Source organism: Miniopterus schreibersii, assembly GCF_964146895.1.
Source record: "Miniopterus schreibersii genome assembly, chromosome: 19".
Lineage (NCBI taxonomy): Eukaryota > Metazoa > Chordata > Mammalia > Chiroptera > Miniopteridae > Miniopterus > Miniopterus schreibersii.
Window position 1 is genome coordinate 5,647,814 of NC_138119.1, and position 23,647 is coordinate 5,671,460.

Genomic DNA, 23,647 nt, shown 5'->3' on the forward strand with positions numbered 1-23,647 from the left:
GTGTTAGTTGTTCAGGCTGCCATAAGAAGATACCACCTACTGGGTGGTATAAACACAAATTTATTTCTCACAGTTCTGGAGGCTGGAAATCCAAGGTGTCAGCAGGGTTGGTTTCTCCAGAGGCCTCTCTCCTCAGCTTGCAGACGGCCACCTTCTCACTGTCTCCTCAACATGGCTTTTCCCCTGTGCCCGAATGTCCCTGGTGTCTCTTCCTCTTAAAGACATCTGCCTTATGGGATTAGGGCCCTACCTTTATGAGCTCATTTAGCCTTAGTTGCCTCTTTAAAGACCCAGGTTCCAAATCCAGTCACACTGGGGATTAAGGATTCAACACATGGATTTTGGAGGGACATAATATTGCCCTAGGAGGGATGTCCTTTCTCCCCAGTGTCTGTCAGCCCTACACCAACCTCCCTCCCATCACTCCTTCCCCATCTAGCATTGAGAAGCAGACTCTCCCCCAGGGCTAAAGCTTCCCAGGACTGTTTGGAAACATCTGGCTCATCCTGGGACTGGTTGGATCCTGGTGGGATCCAGCACGTCTTCCCCAATAGGGAAAGAGGGCCATCTGAAAATTACCTGCCCCCTGGGGGTGATTTTCCTCCTGAGCTAGAGAGGTGAAAGAGGGTGACACGGGTGATGGTCTCTCCCATACAGCTGGCCCCTTGTCCTGGGTGTTTGCCTGGGTCTTGTCTTCAATCTTTATAGACCACACCTAGCACGCTAGGTGCTGAAGCCACAGCAGTGGGCAAACCCGGATCTTTGCCCTCGTGGGGTGGTGTAGGGGTGAGAGCCATCAGGAGCTTTGTCATGGGGAGATGTATTGGGAGGGGCCGCTTTTAGGTTTTAAATATCCTGTCCCATGATTCTCTCATCTGATTGTGCCCTGAACAAGCTGGTCATTCTGAAATCGAAATCCATCTGCCAGGCTGTTTCTTAGACCCATGAGCGTCCAGTTTTGAGTCCAGAAGGCACAATCCCCATTCAGTCTGTGTTTCTGAGCCTCTGGTGTGGGACAGTGATGTGAATGGGGGTGAGGGAGGGAAGCAGCCTGGGACACCTAGGAACCTCATCCAATCCGTTGGTCCCCAAGCATGCAATTTGTTGCCTCTTGGAAGCCTCTCCCTCCCTGAGGCTGGCCTGGGACCAGCTCTCCTGGCTCTGCTGCTCCAGAGAAGCCCCCTGGACTTACCTACCCCCCACCCCCACCCAAAAGGTGGCCTTTATAGTCCCAACAGGATTCACTGAAAGATCAGAGAGCTGAAGCCAGAGGGCAGCCAAGAGCTGTGATGGGACAGGAAGGGGGAGCTGCTGGGTGCTGGCTGCAGGGCTGGCTGCCATAGAGGCTCAGCAGGGCTCCAGGGCCAAAACTGGACACCGGGTGGGAGAGAGGCTCCATCCCTAGGCTTTGCTCTTGAAGCTCTTAGCAGCTTTGAATGTCTCCTTAGGTCCATCGGTGGTGTTAAAAACAAGACAACAGGCCCAAAATGGAGTTGCTTACGCTAAGCCCCATGTCGGCCACCAAAGTGAGACTTAATTACAGGTTTGGCTCTCCCAGAAATGGAATCTTAAACCAGTCAATTGGGAATCTCCTGATCAGTACTAGTTAGAGATCTGCCTGAGAGACCCCAGCCATCCCCTAAAGGAAAGTAACTCGGAAAAACCAACCCGAGTTTTTGCCAGTGTAACTTCCTTGTTTCCACTCCCTTCTGCCTATAAAAGTCTTTCATTTTGTACAGCCCCTCTGAGCTTTTTTCTAGCGATTGGATGCTGCCTGGTTCAAATAGATTTTTGCTCAAATAAACTCTTACATGTTAAAAATATGCCTCAGTTTATTTTTTAATGGTTTGCAGCCCTCCATGTGTAAGGCCCTGGAGCTGAAACTCCTGGCCCGCAGGGAGTTTCTCGAAGTGGGGACCCTGAGGCCATGACTTCTTTCCTTGCTGAAATGAAGGCCGATCCTTTGGCGGGGACGTTGCTCAGAGGCTCTCTCAGCAGAAGCGACATCTGTCTTCACCCTCCTTTGTCTACAACGTTCTGCCCTTTGCTAAGGAATGTCATACGTCATCTTAGTTAATCCCCACGACCACCCCGGGAGCTTGGTGTTGTTATTGTTAGTATTTTTTTTCCTGTTACATGTGCATGTATTATTTCTGTTAGCAGCAGAACAATAGGGGGTGGCGGGAAGGAACGGGCTCAGCTGTGGCCCCTCTGGCTCGGAAGAGAAAGGAGATCCACCCGAAATGCTGCCAAGGTTCCCTGTCATTCTCTGCGCGAGCATCTGACAGACACCTCAGTGACGAGCGGAGCAGCATTCATTAGCCGGTGACATTTCGCGGGCGGCTTTTTACCTCTGCTTCCCCTGAGCCGCAATAACAAAAGTTTGTCTGATCTTCCTGTCACCCACCTCCTGGGTCCCGGCCACCCCCAGTTCCCTTTCATCCCCGCGTTTGAAGCAGGCGGTCTCCTGTCTCCAGGATCTGCCGCTGGGCGACACAGTGGTCTCTGGGGACACCAGGGCTCTCTCTTCTTGGCTTCAAAGGGCCTTTGAGAGCCTCCTGCCATGGAGCGAATGAGTTTTATTTTCTAGGAGGCTGGGCAGCTGCCAGGGGGCAGGGGCACCTTGGGTGAGCCCTTCGCTTCCACCCCCAGGATGTCACAAGGAGGGGCTAAGGGGTGTGGGGGGGGTCTTGTCACTGGAGGAGGGACCACTGCTTCCTCAGCAGCTGGTGCGGAGGTGGCCTGAACAGGACTCCCACGGGAGCAGGCCTCTGCTGAGAAGGGCCAGGCTGGGTCAGTGCTGGGGCCTGGGCAGAAACAGGGGGAGAAGTCCCTGCTGCCCTGGGAGGCAGGACTTTTGGGACGCTTGTGGAGAAGGGGAGCCTTTTGAAGGCTGGGGGTTCCCGTGGGAAGCTTGTGACGGGTCCAAGACATGGCCTCCTGAGAGACCTTTCAAAGGGGGGGGTCTCAGAGAGGGTGGGGGTCCTGCTCGCCTGCCCTCCTCTAACCCTCCACCAGGTAGAGCAGCCCCGGGGAGGGCGCCGGCAGCCTGCAGGGCTCTAGGCCACACGTCCCCATGGCCCTCCCTCAGCTGCACCCCAGGGCCCCAGAGCCCACCTGGGTAAGCCTTCAAGGGTTCCCCGCACTCACAGCCCTCACTAAGGGGTGCCTGGCCTCAGCCTACAGTCTGGGGTTTGGGGGAGAGGGCCGTGGGAGAGTGAAATCTACCAGGCCTACAGAGCGGCTTAGTTTGGTCTCTTCAGGGTAGTTGGGAGGGAGGGCTTGAAGGGACAATTCAGTAAGTCAGCAAATATGCCCCGAGTACCTGCTGTGTGCTGTGAAAGGCCCTGGGGACACAGCAGTGGGCCAGACAGAGAAAAATCCCTACCTCTGGATCTAACATTTTTGCGAGGAACTATAGATAATAATTAGATACAAAGGTGATTATATAGGTGTGTCTATATAGGTGCATACATTTATTTATAATTTTTTGGTTTGACGGAGACGCGCTGTGACCTGGGGCTGCCACGCTCCCTGCCCCTTGGAAAATGCCTGCCTCGAGGGCATGGAGGTCCCCAGCAGAAGCAGGCGGAGAAGGGAGCTGGGCAGAGATGGCGAGAGCTCTGAGGTGATGCCCGAGCCCGGACTCGGGGCCCACAGTCAGCTCCCCGGCATCTCTCAGTCACCTGAGCAGGCACAGTCCTCTGGTTCAGTTCGAATTGGGTTTCTACCACTTGCCACCGAAAGCATCCCGCCTAAGTCATTCCTTGCTCCCAGGTGTTGCCAATACTGCCAGGCTTGGGAACCACAAGTGAGTCACAGGATCTGACTCCCCCTCACAGGAGAGGAGAGGGAACCCTTCCTGCGGTCGGCCGGCCGAGAAGAAACAGCTTAGAAGGCGCAGCAGCAAACGGGTTTATTAAAACAGCCTGCAGCCAGGGAGGGCCTGGTGGTCACGAAAGATCCGTTCTGGTCTTCGGAAAAACGGAGAGGAAGAGGCGGGGGAAGGGCGAAAGAGACACCGAGGGAGCGGGGAGAGAGACACAGAGACACAGAGACAGAGGGACTCAGGGAGCCCGGCCGCCCGACAGACCGGATCACTCCCTGGACTTCTCCGGGGAGCAGCCACCGTTGGTCTTACTCAGAGAGTCCGTGCTGCCCATTCTGGACCTGGCGCTGCGCGGGATTTTGTTGAATTCTCCTGGGGCGTCTTTTTGCTCCTGTCCTTTCTCCGTCTCCCGGTGGTAGAAGTAGTTGAAGTTGGAGACGATGACCGGCACGGGGAGTGCGATGGTCAGGACCCCCGCGATGGCGCACAGGATGCCCACAATCTTGCCCCCCGCCGTGGTCGGGCACATGTCCCCGTAGCCCACCGTTGTCATGGTGACCACTGCCCACCAGAAGCCATCAGGGATGCTGGAGAAATGGGACTGCGGCTCGTCGGCCTCGGCGAAGTAGATGGCGCTGGAGAAGAGAATGACGCCGATGAACAGAAAGAAGATGAGGAGCCCCAGCTCGCGCATGGACGCCTTCAGCGTCTGGCCCAGGATCTGCAGCCCCTTGGAGTGGCGGGACAGCTTGAAGATGCGGAAGACCCGCACCAGCCGGATGACCCGCAGGGTGGCCAGGGACACGTTCTGCTCGGCCGTCGGCTGCACCTCCTGGACCAGCTCCGTGGTGACGGTTGCAAAGTAGGGGACGATGGAGATGATGTCGATGACGTTCATGACGCTCTTGAAGAAGCCGGTCTTGCTGGGGCAGACGGCGAAGCGCAGCAGCAGCTCGAAGGTGAACCACACGATGCAGGTGGACTCCACCGTGAAGAAAGGGTCCGTGAACATGGTCGGGGACAGGATGGCCCTGCTGACGTTGAGGCCCGGGTCCCTCACCATCTTCACCTCCCTGTCCTCTCGGAACTCGGGCAGCGTCTCCATGCAGAAGATGGTGATGGAGATGACCACAACCAGCACGGAGACGGTGGCCACGCCGCGGGCGGCCACGGAGCTCTCCGGGTACTCGAAGAGGAGCCAGAACTGCCGGTGGAAGTCGTTGGCGGGGAGCGGTATCTCGGGGTCCTTGATGAAGCCTTCGCCCTCCCGGAACGCGTCCATGGCCTCGCTCCCCAGCTCGTAGAAGGCGATCTCGTCTGTGAAGACGTCTATAGGGACGTTGGCCGGGCGCCGGATTTTCCCACCGGACTGGTAATAATACAGGATTCCGTCAAAACTGGGCCGGTTCCTGTCAAAGAAATACTCGTTTCTCATGGAGTCGAAGAACTGCACCCTCTTCTCGCGGTCCCCCAGGAGGGTGTCGGGGAACTGGCTGAGGGTCCGGAGCTGGGTCTCGAACCGCAGCCCCGCGATGTTGATGATCACCCGCTGGTTCCCCTCATTGGCCGCCGGCTCGGGCCCCGCGGGGTCGGCGCAGTCCCCCGGGAGCCTGGAGAAGGCGGTCTCGTGGCTGCCGCCGTCGCCGAGGAGCATCCTCCAGGTGGAGAAGGGGCTGCCCCCGGGCCGCCCCCTCGGGCTGGTGGCGCTGAAGTCCGCGGCGTAGCCCGGCTGTTCCTGGGGCTCGTCTGAGTTGTCGAAGTTGACCAGAGCCACCTCCATTTCCTTCCAGCCACATCCATCCATCCTAGGGCGTCGGGGGAGCGGAACGGAGGCCTCGGCCTCCCCGGCCTGCGGTGGGCTGTGGAGAGGGAGACGCTCGTCATACAGGAGCGAGGCTGGGGGCAGCTGGCCCCCGATCGCTGACGTAAGCTACGCTGTTGGATTAAGGAACGACTGATGTTTAGCTGGAGAAGGGGCCTCATGGTTGTTCTGGCGGCAAGGCCTCTGAACATGCTTGTGCTTTCCTCCCTCCAGGACACTGTCTGTGCAGGCCTGACGTCACCGGAAGGGGAGGCCTGCCCTAAAAGCGCCAGGGGAAGGCGCTCTTGCCCTCCTGAGGACTCCCAGGCAGGGTCTTTTTTTTTTTTTTAATTTTAAAAATTATTATTTTTTAATATATCTTTATTGATTTCAGAGAGAGGAAAGGAGAGGGAGAGAGATAGAAACATCAATGATGAGAGAGTCATTGATCGGCTGCAGCCTGCAACTGGGGCATGTGCCCTGACCGGGAACCGAACCCCGATCGCCTGGATCCTAGGTCGACGCTCAACCGCTGAGCCACGCCCGGCCGGGCCCAGACAGGGTCCTGACGCATTATTTGATCCATGCCTTACCTCCCCAGAGCTTTGTCATTTTTGTACATGGGGCAGGCTGGTCCACGCATGGACTTGGTGAATCTTAACCCCCCCACCCCCGGACCTTTGCTCGCTCCCCTTTCCCCCAGACAGACCGACAGGGTTTGAATCTCTGCTCTGTGCTCAATGTGGTCTTGGGAAAATCACTGTGAACCCCGCTTTCTTCCTCTCTCAATGGGTCTAATGACATCTTCCTGCAGAGTTCTGCAGGGGGTGGTGGTGGTGGTGGTAGGGGGATAATGGATGTTGTGAATGGGGTGCTGGGCACATAGTAGGAGTTCCTAGATGGAGCCGCTCTTGTTTCCAGCCCCGTCTGTTCTGGGAAGCTTCACTGGCTGCCTGATGTCGTCCACAGAGGCCCCAGCTGCTCCCCACACTCTGCAGCATGTCACGATTGCTCCACGTGGCTTTGTGGGGCTGCTGCTCTCTTCCGGGGCGAGCTGGGCACTTCCTGACTCAGGGCCTGTGGGGGCCGGGCCCTGTGCCTCCCCCAGAGCAGGTGCTCTGCAGACATCCACGGGAGTGCCGGGGTGCACAGCGACTCTGAGCATCACTCCTGAGCCCCCCCATGGCCTTTCCCATGACTTGCCTTTGGTTGCTTAGCAACCTCAGCTCCTCCTACACACCCAGGTGAAGCGAGAGCCATCTCTGGGTCCAAAGATGGATGAAAGAAACTGTGCAAAGAGAGTTGTGTACCGCACACGGGCCTGGAGAGCCCCGGGGACGGGGGATTCACAGCTGTGCAGGGGGTGAGCTCAGATGGCACAAGGCTGGGGCAGATGGGGGGAGAAGGGCGGGAAGGGGGGCCTGGCATGGGGTGGGTTGAGTGAAGGAGAGGATCATGGAAGAAAGAGTGGCTGGAAGGTCAACCTTGGGCTGGCATAGGGCTAGACAGAAGAGGACACTGGTGCTGCTGGACCCACGCCCTGGCTCACTCTGCGTAGGTGTCTCCACGGTGCCCTTCCTTCCAGTTGGGGTGCCGCCTCTCTCCCTCTTCACTTAGCCAGGCCTGGGGTCTTGCTGACTCTCCATCAAGGCAGCTCCACTGCCGGTCTCCTCCTGGGCTCAGCCCCGCCCTCAGCCCAAGCCCCACCTCTTCCCTCACCTTGAACTACGGGCCCAGCCTCAGGAGCCCAAAGAATATAGATTCTGCTCCTGTCTGCTCCTTGCTACCCCACCGTTCAAAGGCCTCAGTATCCCAGCTGGGGAACAGTAAGATGGAGTCTTAGGCAAGACTTGCTGGGTTCGCTGCCTGCCCTAGCCCTGTCCCTTTGGGTAGGTGACCACAAGTGCCCAGGTCTCCCAGCCCCACTGTACCGGAGGCAGGGAGTGTAAACGGCAGCCCTGAGGCATCTGAGGGTGGAGCCAGAAGCCAAGAGCAGCATCCTGCCGGGAGAGGAGACTCTGGGGCAGCAGAGGCAGCCAGTGGGCCGGGGTGGGGTCCTCCGGGAGTCTGTCCTCAGTGAGCCTGGGGCGGGGGCTCTCCACCCTAGTTAAGAGCTCAGGCTCTGGGGCAGACGGGAGGACCAGTTCTCAGTCCTGGCTTGACCACTTACTATCTGTGTGACGCAGGACAAGTGGCCTTCCCAGCACCTGCCTCCTGAGTGTGGTGAGGAAGGGATACCACGTAGAAAGCAAAGAGCAGGCACTAGGTGCTCAGCGGGGCCATGGGCCAGGATTGGGGTGGGATGGCCACTTCTTTGTCCCCTCTCCTGGCATTAGTAACACATGAATGTCACACATCTACTAGCAACAGCCCAGCCCTTTCAGAGGCCACCCCCGTTCTGCCCAATCTGCTTGGATGCCTGGGGACAGATGTCTCCAGGGCCATCGGAGGCTGGGATGACTTGTATGGCCTGTGCTCTCAGCCTGTCTGCCTGCAGTGAATCTGTTTCCTCCTGTCCCCGCTCCCGTCTCCCATACTCAAGATCTGGGCCTCACAATGGCCCCCAAGGTAGCTGGGGGTCATTATCCCCATTGAATAGATGAGGAAACTGAGGTGCGAAAAGGTGTGTGACTGCCCAAAGGCCCTTCAGCCACAAGTTAGGAAGCTGTGACTCGGACCCAAGTTTTCTAGTTCCAGAGCCAGTGTTCTTCCCGGTCGGACCCGCAGGAGCAGGCCCACCACCGTGTGCTGTCTATTTTCATTCAGCCAGGGACTGTGTCCAGGACACACACACACACAGACGTGGATACACATATGGCCATCTGCAGTCATGCTCAGACACACACATGTGCCTTCTCATAGAAGCAGTCACAGACATGTACTTGCCCCACATAGAATTACCAAGACGCCTGAACACACGGGTAGACATGAACCCATGTACAAATATGCAGAGACACATGAACACAGCCCTGCAGCCCCGGAACGCACCCACGGCCACAGCTGTCTGCTCCAGATGTGGCCTGACCCTTCCTCCATCTAGTCTGCCTGCCTCTTGGAACAAGAGGATGTTCTGTTACTTGGAGCAATGGAAAGATGACAGGAAGAGCTGGAGGGGCTTGGAAGCTCGGCACGGGGCTCTGTTCCTTGTTGGGGTGGGGTGGGCACAGCGGGGGCTGTCTGTCTCTCTCCCTTCGGGGATGGCTCAAGGACAGCTGTGTTCCTATGGAGACAGAATGACACGGGCAATGGCTCTTTCATTTAAAACCCAAGCAGCAGCCGCAGTGATGCTGAAAAGAAGGACCACAGGGTAATTCATTCCAGCAGGAACAGCAGGGCTTATAGTTTAGCTGCTCCCTCCTCGCGTCGGGGCAAATACCTTTGCTCTGGAAGTCAGCTGGGAGGCAGGACTCACGGGACCTTTTCCTGGACCTTCTGGTTTTGTGCACCGTCAAGGCCTCGTATTGCCTGCCCTCCTGTTTGCTTGTGACAGCAGTTACATTACAAACCTTGACTCTGGAGCCCACGGGCCTAGACTTGCAACTGTGTCCCGCTAGCCCTGCGCAAGCCATTTAATCTGTGCCTCAGTTTCTTCACGTGTAAAATGGGGAGACTCGTGAGATCACAGGGCTGTTGAGATGGTGAAAGGAGTGAATGTCTGTGAGTGCTGCACAGGGGCTGGTCGCTGTGTGCTCAGGGGCCCTGGCCTGGCTGCCCCGCGAACAGCTGCCTTGCCTTGGCCTGGTTTTGAGAGCATGGCTGGGGCCTTCCTTTGGCACCCTGTGATCGCCTGAGCTCACACTGTCTTCGTCCCCCCGGTCCTGCCCAGTCTGGTTCTGTTCAGAGAAAGGAGTCCTCCCACCTTCACACCCCATCACTTTCCAAATCCTGCGGGACCTGCCTCTGTGGGGTCCCATCTCCCCACCTTGCCCTCCTCTCCTCTCGCCTGGATTGCTGCCATGGCCTCCCCATGTGGCTACCAGGTGCTCCCGCTCGCAGCCAGGTGGGTCCGGTCACCCCTGCATAAGGCCTCCAGCGATTCCTCCCGCCTAGATCAAAGCCCCACCATCCCCAGCCTGGAACTGCGTGCGCCTCTTTCCCTCCCATGCTTGGTGGGACCCTGGCCTCATCTAGTCTCTGCAGTCATTCTGGGGCCCGTGGCCACAGGTGGCGTCCTTCGGGGGACTGGCGGGGAGGAACCCTGCTCCATCTGGCAGTCACCCACGCCTTCCCCGTCACCGTCCTTTCCCGCACAGGCAGCCCAGGGCTGGGAAGCAGGTCTCGTGGTTAAATGTTGATACTGAACAACCAAATGCCAAACGCCAGCCTCTCCTTTTTGCAAGCACCCCAACCTTGAGTTAGTTTCCTGGGATCACCTCCCTAAAGAACAACCCCATAGCTTTGTTCCAGGATGTATTAAATTGATGATCTTGGGAAAGTTACTTAAAGTCTCTGTGCCTCCAGTTCCCTCATCCGGAAAGCCGAGATAATAATAGTGTCTACAGAGAGATCTGGGGGGAGGATTCCAATCCTGTATCACCCCAGTACCTAGTGTGTTGTCTTGCCCATAGAAGAACCTCTGTCACTATTTGTTGAGTGATTCTGTGACTGGTACATGAAGGTGTGAACTAAAGAAATGAAGCAGCCATGGTGGAATTGTAGGCGCCCGCCTGTGGGGTGGGGTGGGTGGTGGAGCTGCCTGGGTGCCTGACAAAGTCCCACAGAGGCCAGTCTATTCTTCTGGCTAAAGTTCCTCTGTTTCTGTCTTCTGGGCCTGTTCTTCTATTGGCCCTTATGTGGGCCATTGAGCAGTGGGGACCCGGGGGTCTCCTTAAAGCCCAAGAAGGCTCCAGGATTTCTGGAGCAGAAGTGGGCATAGTGGGTGGGGATCTGAGGACAGCTGTACTCTCTTCTGGTGCAAAGACAAGGCCCGGGCTTGGGTAGGGGGTGAGACTGGTATTCTAGAAGGCTCCAGAGCGAGCCGCATGAGCTGGGAATGTGGACCATGAGAATAACGTGTCTCCCTAAGAACGTGCTGGGAACCAAGCCAATCTGGGTAGCTCGCACTTGTTGCCATGCTTACAACTGAATTTCCCCAGGATGCTTTGGGAAGTCTAGGAGAAAGACCCTGGGGCCCTTCGGGATGGTGGTTAAGGCCCAGCTGCCAAGACTGAAGTGCGGGTCAGGGGAAGATGCGGCCAAGGACTCACCGGCGGGAGAGCGGAGAAGGCAGGTCCGGTTGGGCTGTGGGAGCCTCGGCGCTCCGGCTGGGTCAGCTCCCCATGGCCGAGGGATCCACCGGGGCTCTGGCAGGATGAAGCCCGCCGGCTGGTGCCTGGATTCAGAAACCCTATCCTCCTGTGAAACAGGATCATCCCTGCTCTATCTCTCCTGAGGAAGCCCGAGAGAGGATCGGTCAGGGTAGGTGGGCAGGCTCAGGGCATCGGGGCAAACTGGGCAAAGTGAACTCCAGGAAGGACGACCCTCCACCTTTGTAGCTGAAGGTGCGCAGATTAGAGACTGACCCAGAGCCTGAGTTAGTTGCTGATTCAGGGCTATTTCCTAAAAGCCGTGATTATCTGTAGGCACAGAGGAGTGGCAGTGGTGGGCTCACGTCTCCCAACATCACCCCCAGCTCGGAGACCTTGCCCTCAAGTGGGTGATCAAGTTAGTCCTGATTCTCTGGGCTCCTCCATGACTGATCCCTGGCACTGAGGCTCTTATGACAGGGACCTAGACTGTCTGGGCCTCTCCCACATGCCTATGAGAAGGGACAGAGGAGGGGTACAGCTGGGGCTTGCTGAAGTCCCACTTGGGTACAGAATCTTGGCCTGACTGACAGGGGACCCTTTCTCTAACTCCAACCAGATCCCCTCAGGCTCCCTGGGAAGGCCGTGGCCTGGAGGAGAACTTGTGATGGGGAGGACACTACATAGAGAGGACCCCCTGTCCCCACAGGAAACACCCCTGTGCTCTCTGACCTCACTGTCCCCAGGGGCCCTATTTGGAGAGGCAGAGCTAGAATAAAACTGCATTGGTGTTATAAGATGTGACATTGACTGTTTTTACAAAAATGTTTTTACTGATTTTTAGAGAGAGGAAGGGAGGGGGAAGAGAGAGAGAGAAACATTGATGTGAGAGCGAAATATCCATGGGTTGCTTCCTGCACCTGCAGCCCGCTGCTGGGAATTGAGGACACAACCCGGGCACGTGCCCTGCCTGGGAATTGAACTAGCAACCTTTCAGGATGCTCAACCAGCTGAGCCACACCAGCCTGGGCATGGCACTGAGTTTTACAACTTTTATTAGCTGATTATGTTGAGCATATCCCTTATCTCTCTGAGGCAACACAACACAGTGGTTCAGCATGGGCTCTGGAGCTGATTGCCTGGGTCCAAATCTAGGCTCAGCTACTAGCTGTGTGATCTTGGGAAAATTACCTGGCTTCTCTGAGTTTCCATTTCCTCATCTATAAAATGAGGGTGAGAATAATAGGACCTCCGTCACAGCACTGCTGTGAGGTCTAAGTGAATTAATACATGTGAAACACTCAGAACAATGCCTGGCCTGGGGAAACAGCCTATGGAAATTAGGATATTAGCTTTCAGGGGTACAGGGGGGCAGCGCCTTTACTGCACAAGGGCCTCTATTCATGGGTATTCTGGGCCATCCTGGGAGAAGGGGCCTTTTGCTGTTTCTCAGGGAGGGCTGGCGGGGCAGCCAGTAGGCAGACAGAGCGACGGGTGGCCCAGCTAAGGAGCACAGCGCCATAAACGCTGGGCGGGAAGCGGGACTTTCTATGGGTAGAAACAATGAGACTCTCCTGATTGCTAGAAAACTAAAAAATTCTCCTTTCTCAGTTGTTTCTCTTCCTGACATTGCTTCTCCCCCCTTCCCCCTTCCCCCCTCCTCTCCTCCTCATCACCACAACCCTTTCTCTTTTTAAAGGAAATTTTTCAAGAAAGACCAATACATAAAACAGACAAAGAGAAGCAGCTTTGCTTGAGTTAGAGGTGGGTGGGCTCCCGACCCTGCCTGCTGCGCCCCCGAATTCCCTGTTCCTTGGAGCCGCTCCAGCTCCGTGGAGCACAGTCCTGACTGTTTCTGTTTCTCAGGCTGCCCCACTGAGGCCTGGCCTCCCAGTGGCCCTGGTCCCCCCACTGGACACATCCTCTAGCCCCTTCTCCCCAGCATGCAGGCCAGTGATATGGTCCATTTGGTCCCTGCCCAAGAACCTGATCTCCTTGCTCTCCACTCTGACCTCTGGCTCCGTTACCACCACCAGCCAGGAGCAGGCCGGGGCCCGGGGCCTGGGGCCTCCATCTGATCCACTGGACACCGAGCCATGAAAACCAAACTCCCTTATCAGATCCCAGGGCCTCTTGGGCTTTGGTCTGGGCTTGCCCTTCTGACCTCAACTCCTGTGCTCCAGTTTCTGGGGCAAAAAGACAGGCAGGGCAGTGCACACTCAGGGAAGCCTCCATCACCCCAGCTGTATACCTTGGGACCAGACCTGGCTGGAGGAGAGAGAGGCAGCCCAGGGGCAGGGGCAGGGTGAGTCAAAGGTAGGAGAGAACAGGAAATTGTTTCTCGAAGGTCAGGGAACAAACTACCGTAAGGTCTGAATGGCCCAGGCTCACATTTCCACAGTGAGGACCCACTGCATCTCTCTCAGCACTGTGGACAGTGGTGGGCGCAGGTTCTCTTCACGCAAGCACCCTGGTGCATGCCCCGCACTGGGCTCTGTGCTGGAGACGGAGGTGTAGTGGGGGGAGGGGGCCCAAAGCACAAAGGTGTGGACCTATGATTGTAAAATGGAAATATCAGGAGCTGCCTCGCAGGAGGCAGAGAGGACTGGATGACTATCATGCACACAGCACCTAGCTCTGAGCCAGCTGCAGGGGGCGATGGGGAGGTGAGGTAGGGTGAGGTGCCGAGGTGGGGTGGGGAGGTGAGACATAGAAGCATTTGCAGGGGGAGCACAGAGGAGGAGAAGATCTCATCTCTCAGGGTCAGCCTGGCCTGAGTCTTGCAGGATAAATGGGATCTCTGGAAACAGAGAAGAGGGTGTGGAGGGCATTCTAGGCATATGCAAAACAGCACAAGCAAAGGAAGGCTGGATGCACATGAGAGCCTGGTTTACCTGCAAGCTCCAAGCTCAGGGATGTCCCGCCGCCGACAGGAGACAGGACGTCAGGGTCCCTTCCAGGCAGCAGCATGGAGAGCTGCTCTGGACTTGGCCAGACCTGGGCTCCCAGTGGCGTGGCCTGGGGGTCTTTCTGAACCTTTTGGAGCCACGGGTCCAACCTTTCTGCCTTTTGCTTTTCTGAGTTCCTCAGCTGTAAAGGGGAGTTTGCTGCTTACCTTGCTCAACTGTTGTCCTATAAGGAGAAATGAAATGATGCAGGCACAGGACAGGCCTGTGGGAGTTTGCTCCTGCCTCTTCCAAGAGGCACAGAAACAGACTCAGAATTCTGGAATTAGGAGATGGAGAGGGGGTGCGGGGAGAGAGAGAGGTCTGCTGTAGCCCCTTCTCAGGGCAGGAGGCCCCTCCCCAGCAGCATGGCCCGATGGCATCCAGACTCTGCATGCCATTTCTGGGCTTGGGCGAAGGTCACTGGCCACAGCAACACTGATTGTGGCCATTTATTCCATCTCACTCAGACCTGTCCTAGGGGAGAGGTAACCAGGGGAACAGTGATTAGAATCATGAGCACTGGTTCATAGATGCAGAGACTTAGATGAGCCTTGGCCATCACTGATCCTGCCTTCTGAGCAATACAGACAGAGGGCTGTGACTTGCCCATGGTCCCCCTGGGAGTTACTGGTAGGTCTACCAATTTCCCAGGCAGGGCTGTTCTATAGCAGCCTTTGGCTGAGCTGACTCCAGCCTGGTGACATCACAAGGAGCTGGCCAATCCTTGCGGGCTTTGCCCCTGGGATCCAGGGCTGTGTGCTTGGAGGGTCCCACACCAAGTGTCAGTCGAATCACTTACTTCCCTGGAACCCTGCAAGTGTGGGGAGGGCCAGGCAGTACTGAGTGCTGTGACTAGGACCTTGTCCTTGCATGATCAGGGACACTGGGGCTGAAGGGGCAGATGGGGACTCCCTGGTGGGACTAACCCACCTTTGGGGGGAGATAGGTTGGCAGTAGTTTTAGGAAGGATGTCATTCTGAGGAGTGAGATGGGTGTGTGACTCCAGCTAAGAAGTTGATGGTAGAGGCTGGGCACAGTTGGCTACGTGTCCCCACAGGGCAGAGCCCAGAGTCCCCATAGAATCATGGCATTAGATGCAGTCACCAGGCAAGAGTCAGCATTGGGGTGCCTCTCATTCCTGATCCTGAGGGGGCAAGAACTGGCAGGAGCAAGGCAGACCCCCAAGCTGGAGGAAGCGTCCACCGGCTAAGTTCTGGGATGTGGGCTCAGGTTCCAGGAGCCAGGCAGGGGTTAGTGGTGGCCTGGCTGAGGCTGCTGGTAAGGTCAGATGTCCAGCTGTGGGGACAGAGGCTGCAGAAACTGGAGCCTTGCAGACCATGGGCAGCTGGGCCTGGAAGGGGCAGTGCCCCCAGGTCACAGCTCACAATGGTATTGGATTGGAGGTGTGACTGGTGACTGGAGGGCACCCTGGAGCAGCCTGCTACTAACTTGCTGGGTGAGCTGGGGCAATTCCTTTAGCCTCTCTGAGCCTCAGGTTTTTCAGCTTTGAGCTGGGGACAAGCAGCCCTGTTCTGCCCGCCACGCAGGTCCTTTGTGCATTAAAATGAAAGCTGCACGGCCTGGCACTGAAGTGACGAGCTGCCTCCCCTCTCACCATAAGCTCCTTCCATCTGCCAGTCCCCCTGGGCAGCGACCTGACCTCTCGCTTCCTCCATGCCTCCCAGTGTTCAGGACAGGGCCGTGGCCTGCTGTGCAGACTGAGGGGGAGGAGAGGCCACAGCCCAGACCAGGCTGCGAGGCCCTGGCAGTTGGCAGGGTGGGGAGGAGGGAACAGCCTGGTGATGGATGAGGCTGCCAGCCCTAGCCCATCTGGCAGCCCCAGCAATTTGCATAAAAACAAAGACAGCTCCAGAGGCATGAAATATTGATGCCCTGAGACTTTCCAGAGTGGCATTTCAGTCTTGCTCAGTGAGGGCCCGGCTCCGGCTCTGGCAATGGTGCCTCCAGCCTGTTGAGGTTTGTTCCAAGAGGCTTCAGGGCCCCTGTCAAAGGAGCCACCTGAGAGGCCTTGTGGGTATGCATTAGCTTTGGGTTTCAGCTGATACTAATTTTAATTAAACTGGTTTGGGGAAAAAAACCCCACAGTGGATCAGGTTCTGAGTCGCTGTTTCCAGTCTGATGAAGGCAGACGGGAACTCTGTCCCCTCAGGAGGCCCCGCCTCCCTCTTACCCTCACACAACAAGAGGGACACCTTTCAAGAGTGACAGTGGGGAAGGGGGGAGGCCCCGCCCCGAAGAAGCCCTGAGACCGGGAGGGTGGGATAGTGAGGGGGTGCGTTCTCACCAGCGTCCTGAAGGGGGCGCTCTAATGAAAAAGTGCCCACACGGTGCAACTAGGGTAGGGGTGCGGGGCCGAAGGCAAAGGTGGAAAGAGGAGGGTGTTTTAGACGCAGGCCCGGCACCTCGGGTGTCTGCGCTCAGGTCAGGTCCAGCTTCTCCCAGAAGGTCGCGGGTGGTAACATAAAACCCCTTCTTCGCCGCGTCCCGCGGGCGCTGCCTTCTGGCCCAGGCCCCTCCGCCTCCATCTGCCAAAAGAGCGCGAACATTCAGCTCCAGCCAGGTCCCGACGGCCAGGGCCGGCCGGGCCTAAAAGGTCTCTCCGCGTGGGCACCTCTAGGCCGCGGGCCAAGGCTCGGTCCCCGCGGGGCCGCGGGCTCCGGGCGGCGCGCGGGAGGAGCTGAGAAATGTTCGCTGAAATTCACCCGGAGCCGGGGCGTGGGCGGGGCCGCGCCGCGCCGACCAATAGGATGGAGGGAGCGCGCACGGGCCAATCGCAGAGCCCGCCGGCCCGGCGGGGAGGCGCGGTTGCCGAGGGGGCTTCCCCTCTGCCCTGGGGGGCTGACCCCGCTCCGGACGCTGCCTCTGCAGACCGGGGTCCCCCCTTGATCAGGGCGAAAGCAGAGCCGCATGTGGGGTTTTGCAAAAACGTTTACAATTTTGATTTCCCTCTTATTTGAAAAGAAACACACATTCACAATAGAAAAACGGTGAAAAATAGGAGTGTAAAAATAAAAATAACCATGATGTTCTCAACAAGTTGAGCCATTTATTTAACATTGTTATTCTAAGTACGGCTGACCTGGCTGGGGTAGGAGTTGGAAAAGTACCCCCGCCCCTCCCCCGTGCTGTGAGCAAGAGGTGCCAACCCTGCAGTCACCTGCCCAGCCAGTGGCTCACGGAGCAAACCCCTGGACCCAGTATTTCCCTCTCCACTGGATTAAATTAGAACCGCTCGCCTGTTCTGGGTGGATCCGGCAGGGTCTTTGCGAACAGGCTGGAGAACCCAGATCCGTCTGGGTCAGCCTCTACCTTTGTCCCCTGACCCAGCCCTGGCAGTGCCTCCCCCCATCAGGACCAGGATGCTGGCTGGTCCTTTCCTGAAACTGGCGTGTGGAGGGGGGACTGGAAGAGGGGACTGGAGGAGAGGGGAGCTGGCTGCAAGAAGGTCGCCCTGCCCTGTAGGAGAGGCTGTTAAGTCAAGGCCTTTCTGAGACCAGAGAGTTAATCGCTTTCTGAGTGCTTACCATGTGCTAGACATTGTTCTAAGCACCTTACAAACATTATTTTATGTCATCCCTCATAACAACTCATTTAACTATTTAACAAAGATTTATTGAGCATCACTGTTGTCTTATTAGAAACTAGGGGTCATTTCTGACCGCCTCCCGCGCCCCATCCCCCATCCTAAGCAATCCCCCCCTCCTCTCATCCCCACTTCCTTGGCATCTCCCCTTTCTGCCCTCCTCCCCCCTCGCCTGTCTGGCCACAGATGCTCCCAAGTGGCCTTTGTACGGGTTTGGCTTCTCCTTTTTCCTCCCAGCGTTCTCTCCACACAGCACCCCAAGCGAGGGACTGTTCCGTATGCAAATCAGATCTGTCACTCTCCTCCTCAACATTCTTCAGTGACTCACCATCTGCTTCGGTGCAAAACTGAGAGTCCTGTCACGGTGAAGTAGGGAAGGCCAGAGTTTTAATTTCGGAGGCCTCTTAGGGGATCAGATGGGATAATACTGTGCATGAAAGTGCTCTCAGACTAGGAGGCGTGTAACAGTGTCAGTGGTGGCCATGCCTGGGGAGCAAGGTGCCTCTGGCAGTTGTGTCATTGGCCCCATTCTTTACTCCTCTCTGTATCCATGCCTTTGCCATGTGACTCTGTAGTTCCTCCTAGCCCTTGACGTTGGGTTCAACCATGTGACTTCTTTGGCCAATGGAAGGAGGTGGGAGTAATATGGTGCCAGTTCCAAGCCTCAGCCTCAGGAGGTCTTGTGGGTTCCTGCTGGGTTTCCTTCAGCTTCCGTCGCCTTGAGAACTTGGCTCAGCCAGCCTGCTGGTCCAAGGGGGGTGAGAGCCATGAAGACCCGAGCAGCCTAAGCTGAATGCAACTCAGATCAGAAGATTCCCAGCAGACCCCCAGGCATAGGAGCAGGCCTGGTGCTGATCAGCTGACCCACAGTGCGTGGGAAATCATACATGAGTGCGGTTTGGAGCCTGAGACTGAGGGTGGTCTGCGACGTTACAACATCTAACGGATACAGCATCCCTCCTCTAATTCCCAAACTAGGCAAACAGGTAATAGTCAAACTATGTGACCAATATATAATGGATCAGGGCAGACACACAAAGTAACCTTAGAGAAAGAGAATGCCAGGAAGACCAAAGGGACTGGATAGTAAATACATTTATACCTACACACCAAGAAAGTATCAGTCAGGAGAGAAATTAGTCATAGATGGAAGCAGAAGGAAGGGGAATCAGTCAGGAAAAAACAGCAGGGCCGCCCTGGCCAATGTGGCTCAGTTGGTTTGGCGCCATTCCGTGCACCAAAAGGTTGCCGGCTCGATTCCCAGTCAGGGCAGATGCCCGGTTTTGGGCTTGATCCCCAGTAGGGGGCGTGCAGGAGGCAGCCAATCAATGACTCTGTCATCATTGATGTTTCTATCTCTCTATCCCTCTCCCTTCCTCTCTCTCTCAAAATCAATAAAAAATCTTAAAAAACCAAAAACACAGCAGGGCCCATCTCCCCCTGTCTGGGTAGAGCTTGTCTGGCAGCTGTTGGGGGGAGCCGGTGTGCTGGCAGGTGAACCCCAGTGTGGAGACGGCAGAGCAGGAGAGCTTGATGCCATTAAGCAATCAAATAATTTAATTAACTCATCTTGGCCAATTCCTCAGTGTTTCTATAATTTGGCTCCCTTGGAGAGATTGTGGTTGGCTTGAGTAAGTTCCCAATCCATTTGACAGTTATATTGCTCCTTTTGATTTAATTGGCTTCTGGTCTTATGTTTCATGTAAGGTTTACATCAGTATCCCCAAATTTGATCCAATTTGATTTGGGATCCTGATGGAATTGGAGTTTATCATTCTGTAAGGGTGTCTGCAGCGAGCTCATCAGAATAAAAGCCGCCTTCTGATGTCCAGCCAACTGGCCTCCCGTAGCCTCTGCGTTAATATTCACCTTTTCTTCCAATTCAACGGTGATAAATCTCTGGTGAGATCAGAGGAGTGACAGCTCCTGGTTGGGGAAGGGTCAGGGGAGGGAGACACTGAGACTCAGCACCTAACAGCATCTTTCTAGTCTCCTGTATCCAACTCAGAAAGATGCCCCTGGGGTGGTGATTCAGGAAGGAAGCTTCCAGACCACCTAGACCAGCCTGCTCCCTTTATTCAATTGGACACTCAGGCTCAGAGAGTTTATACAAGTTGTCCGTTCTCACAGTCCCCTGAATCCTCCGCGTGGGAGGATTCACACGGGAGAGCGTGGGTTTGCTCTCACTGCGGCTGGGGCGCGGCTGACGGAGCAGAGCCGTGACGTGCTTCACCCCAAGAATGATCACTGTGTACGTCTGCTGGGGCCCCAACGTGTGCTGCTGACTAGCTGAGGCCGGGGCTGGGGAGTGGTCTCTGCACCCTGTCCTCAGCCCTGGGTTTGGCTGGCTGGCTCCCATCTGCCATCCATTCCCTCAGCTGTGACCTTGGCAGGAGCAGCTTGTGTTTTGTTACCTGCACTGTCTTTCCAACTGGTTGCTCTCCCAGAAGGTAATAAGCAAAGTGCTCCCGATTGAGATGGACTTTTCTCTTCCCTCTGTATTTTCTACCTCTCTCCCTCCCCCAAGATGTAGTCACTCTTGGCACTGAAGTTGACTGAGCCCTGGCAACTCAGAGGAGCTTTCTGCAGAGGAGCAAGGAGAGGATCTTAATGCGACTCCAGGTCTCAGTGTGGTGCAGGGGAGAAGCTCAGGGATGTTAAGAGGGTCACTTGATTTCTTTGGAACAAAGATTCTTCACCAGTGAAATGAAAATGTTGAGCTGCTTAGTTGTTTCTGGCACGAATATTCTGCGGTTTCCTTTTGAACTCACAAAAATGTCTGCAGAGTTGAGACGGGGAACAAGGCTCTTCCATTAAGCGAGCTCTGTCCTTGGTGCTGAGGTCTTGGGCATGGCCCCGTAGGTCAGTTCAGGAAAGAAGAACCCGCTTCACCAAATGGGGGCGCTGTGCACATTTTTGACTACGGTTTGGATCCTAAGATATTGCTCCAATAAGCAGACCACAGACCTGGGGCTAGAAGACTTTTCATAAACCCATTGTTACAGAATTTGATTTATATTTTCTACGCCTCCAGGATGGTTTGGTGAAAGGCCTTCCATGAATAGTCTGTATTTTGACAGTTTCACCATATAGATTCTGGATTTCTGGATTATCTGGTGCTGTCTCAATTTCAAGTATTCTATCACCGGTTTCCATAAATCATTGCCATGTCCTTAAAATTCTAATATTTTTCCAACTAGCCCACATCTCCAGGGTGTCTTGTGGTTAGGGAAGTAGTTTAATAATCTTATGTCCAACTATGTATCTAGATTTCTGGCTTTGAAAAGACAGCCTTGGCATAGATATAGTCAGCTTGATATCTAGTATGTTGAGATTGTAAAGCCACTGGATAAGGAATTGCCAGGATTTTTCTTTTCCATGAACAACTTTTGTGATTAGAGGACATACCTAGGTTGTGAGATGAGCTTTCATTCTCTGGACAAAAACGCAAAGGAATAGGCATTTGTGAGTGGATCCCGCCTACATAGCATAACATGAGTTAACAAGGATAAGACACGAGACAAGCGAGCACCGGAGTGGGTGATTTGTCCCCTCATTCCCTACTTACTCAACCAGTTACTTTGAGACTGTTGACACAATAGTGGTGACAGAATGGGATAGTCACACAGTTAATGAATCACTCCTGACAATGGCAGGAGGCCAGTGATAGTCCAAGAGCAACCTGTGGGCCTGTTTGGGGTATTTCTGAACAGAAATGGGACCCACATGGAGAAGGGGCCCATCTCCACTCACCTCTACATTCATCAAAGGCTTTGGTTCTCTGCCTCCCTTGGGATTGAGTTTGCTCACCCTGCATGATGGAGGAACCCAACTCAAAGCTGACACTAGATATTCGATTCAGGAAGCACCTATCGAGCACCGACCATGTGCCCATCCTTGTGCCTTGACCAATGAGGGCGGGTGGGCAGCAGTGGCCCTGAAGAAAGTGGTAGAGGAAGCTGGGAGGCAAGAGGAGGGGGATTGCCTGGACACGCAGGAGGGGAGGTGGTGGCATTTCAAGTGTGGACTCTAGAGCCAATCAGGCCCATGTTTAAGGCCCAACTCAGCTGCTTAATAGCTAGCTGTGTGGCCTTGGGAAGGTCAACCAAACTATCCTAAACCTCAACACATTAATTCGTAAAAGGGTGTGTGTGTGTGTAATAATAGCATCTTTACCTCACAGAGTTGTTGTTGGAATTAAATATGATATAATTCACTTAAAGGGTTTAGTTCAGTGCCCACGAGTAAAATCCAGCTCTATCATATACATGTGATGTGTACACGACAGGTGGGTGGCTTGGGAACAGTAACCAAGTACCTTGAGGTCCATGCTCTCTCTCGCCTCCCTCCTGCCTCCTTGGACTATGAGGTTGCTGAGGCTGGTCTTGCACTTTGGGCTCTTCTTTAAGGATATGTGAGCAATCTTGTCACCTTTCAGGTGGCTTGGGTATTTGCTCCACACCTTGCCTGGTGCAGACCGAGTCATCGACTTTGCCCCAGGCCCTGAAATCGTGCCCAGGAGTCTTTCAGAGGCTATGTATTGCATCGGGCATACTTAGACTATACTGTACTAAAAAAATCATTCATCGTTTATCTGCAGTTCAAGTTTAACTGGGTAACTGGGTGTCCTATCTTGTACCTGGCACCCCTGGGCCCAGGCCACTCAGGGGTGGGCTTTAGCCAGGTGACAGGAGAGGCACTTGCTGTTCCTCCACTCACCACAGGTGGGCAAAGCAGGGCTGGAAGGCAGGGTGCAGCTGGAGCTGCCAGGAGAGGGTGCCCTTCCACCCCTGCTGGTTCTCTGTGCCCACCTCCTGGCCCATCTCTGGGCCTCCTCTGAGCCTCCACTCTCCCTCCACTGCCCACAGAGCCTCCCAGCTGTGTGGACTCTCCTTTCCTGACCCCAGCACACCCAGGCCTGTGCACCAAACGTGCAGGTCAGCCCGGGACACATTTGCTATGACCTGAGGTGGCAGGTGTGGGCGAGTGGCCAGAGCTGGGGCCAACACAGACTCCTTCCAACACTGGAAAATGCCTCTATGGCAGACTCGCCCAACAGAGCCACCGTGCTTGTCCTTGAGCTGGGAGCGGTCCCTGGTTGAAGAAGGGCCCCCTGATACTCCCATTCTCTGCACCCTGGTCCCTGGGGAACTGGGGCTGGGGGAGAGACACAGGCCATTTCTTATTTCTCAAAGGAAACCATGAGCTGTCAAAAGCAAGTGTTTTCTGTGGTTCTTTTCTTTGAATAAATCTTCCTACTGGATGCCTACTCTGAGTTAGGCACTGGGGGCCTAGCAGAAAAAATGGAAAAATATCCTGTCCTCCTGGAAGGATTATGACATGGGCACCTCAGCCTCCAGAGCGTGAAGCGCTCTCTCACGCGGTCATCCCTGGATAATGGCATGTTGTCGGTGCCAAGCCCTTGCTGCGCATCACAGGCGGTGGCGGCCTCCATGTAAAGGATCAGGAGAGAGCTGGTCCTGAGCCTTTCCTCTCAGGGACTCCTGGGCACGACTGCAAGGCCTGGGGCAAGAGTGCCAATGGTGGCCCACAAGCCGCATGTCTAAATATTTTATTTTTTAAAAATATGTTTTTATTGATTTATAGAGAGAGGGAGGGAGAGAGATAGAAACATCGATGAGAGAAACATCTATCGGCTGCTCCCTGCACGCCCTCACTGGGGATCGAGCCCGCAATCCAGGTATGTGGCCTGACTGGGGGTTGAACCGGTGACCTACTGGTGCACGGGTCCACGCTCAGCCAAAGGAGCCACACTGGCTTTGCACATGTATAAATATGTTAAAGTTACAAGTCAAGCTACCAGCTCTACATAAAATATGTTCACTTCTTACCTTGGAGCATGTACCTTTGTAACAACCTGGGAGGCCACGTTCAAGTGCAGAAACCCCAGATTGCTCGGCCGTTCTGTGTCGCACTGTGGTGGAGCGTTCTGTCCCCCTGTCCCCAGCCTGCAACCCACAGGCCTTCTCTTCCCACTCCTGGCCCTGGCCAGCAGCCCGAGGGGCTGTATTCTGCTGTAGCAAGTCACCACCAACCTGGTCCCTTAAAGCCACACTGACTCATCGTCTTACGGTTCCGGAGGGCCGGGGCTCGTCTCGCTGGGCTGAAATCCAGGTGTTGTCGGGCCGGCTCCTCTCTGGAGGCTCCAGGGGGAGTCTGCTCCTTGCCTTTTCCAGCTCCTGGAGGCTGCCCACACCC

At 55.5% G+C, this 23,647-nt stretch overlaps 1 protein-coding gene across 1 annotated transcript; it reads right to left on the minus strand.

The window, feature by feature from the left end:
* Positions 1-4,097: 4,097 nt before the first annotated feature.
* Positions 4,098-5,633, minus strand: KCNA10 (potassium voltage-gated channel subfamily A member 10; the record flags this gene model as incomplete). Its single annotated transcript, XM_081121869.1, has 1 exon — positions 4,098-5,633. One exon carries the CDS (start codon positions 5,631-5,633, stop codon positions 4,098-4,100), a length of 1,536 nt encoding a protein of 511 aa, XP_080977995.1.
* Positions 5,634-23,647: the final 18,014 nt, after the last annotated feature.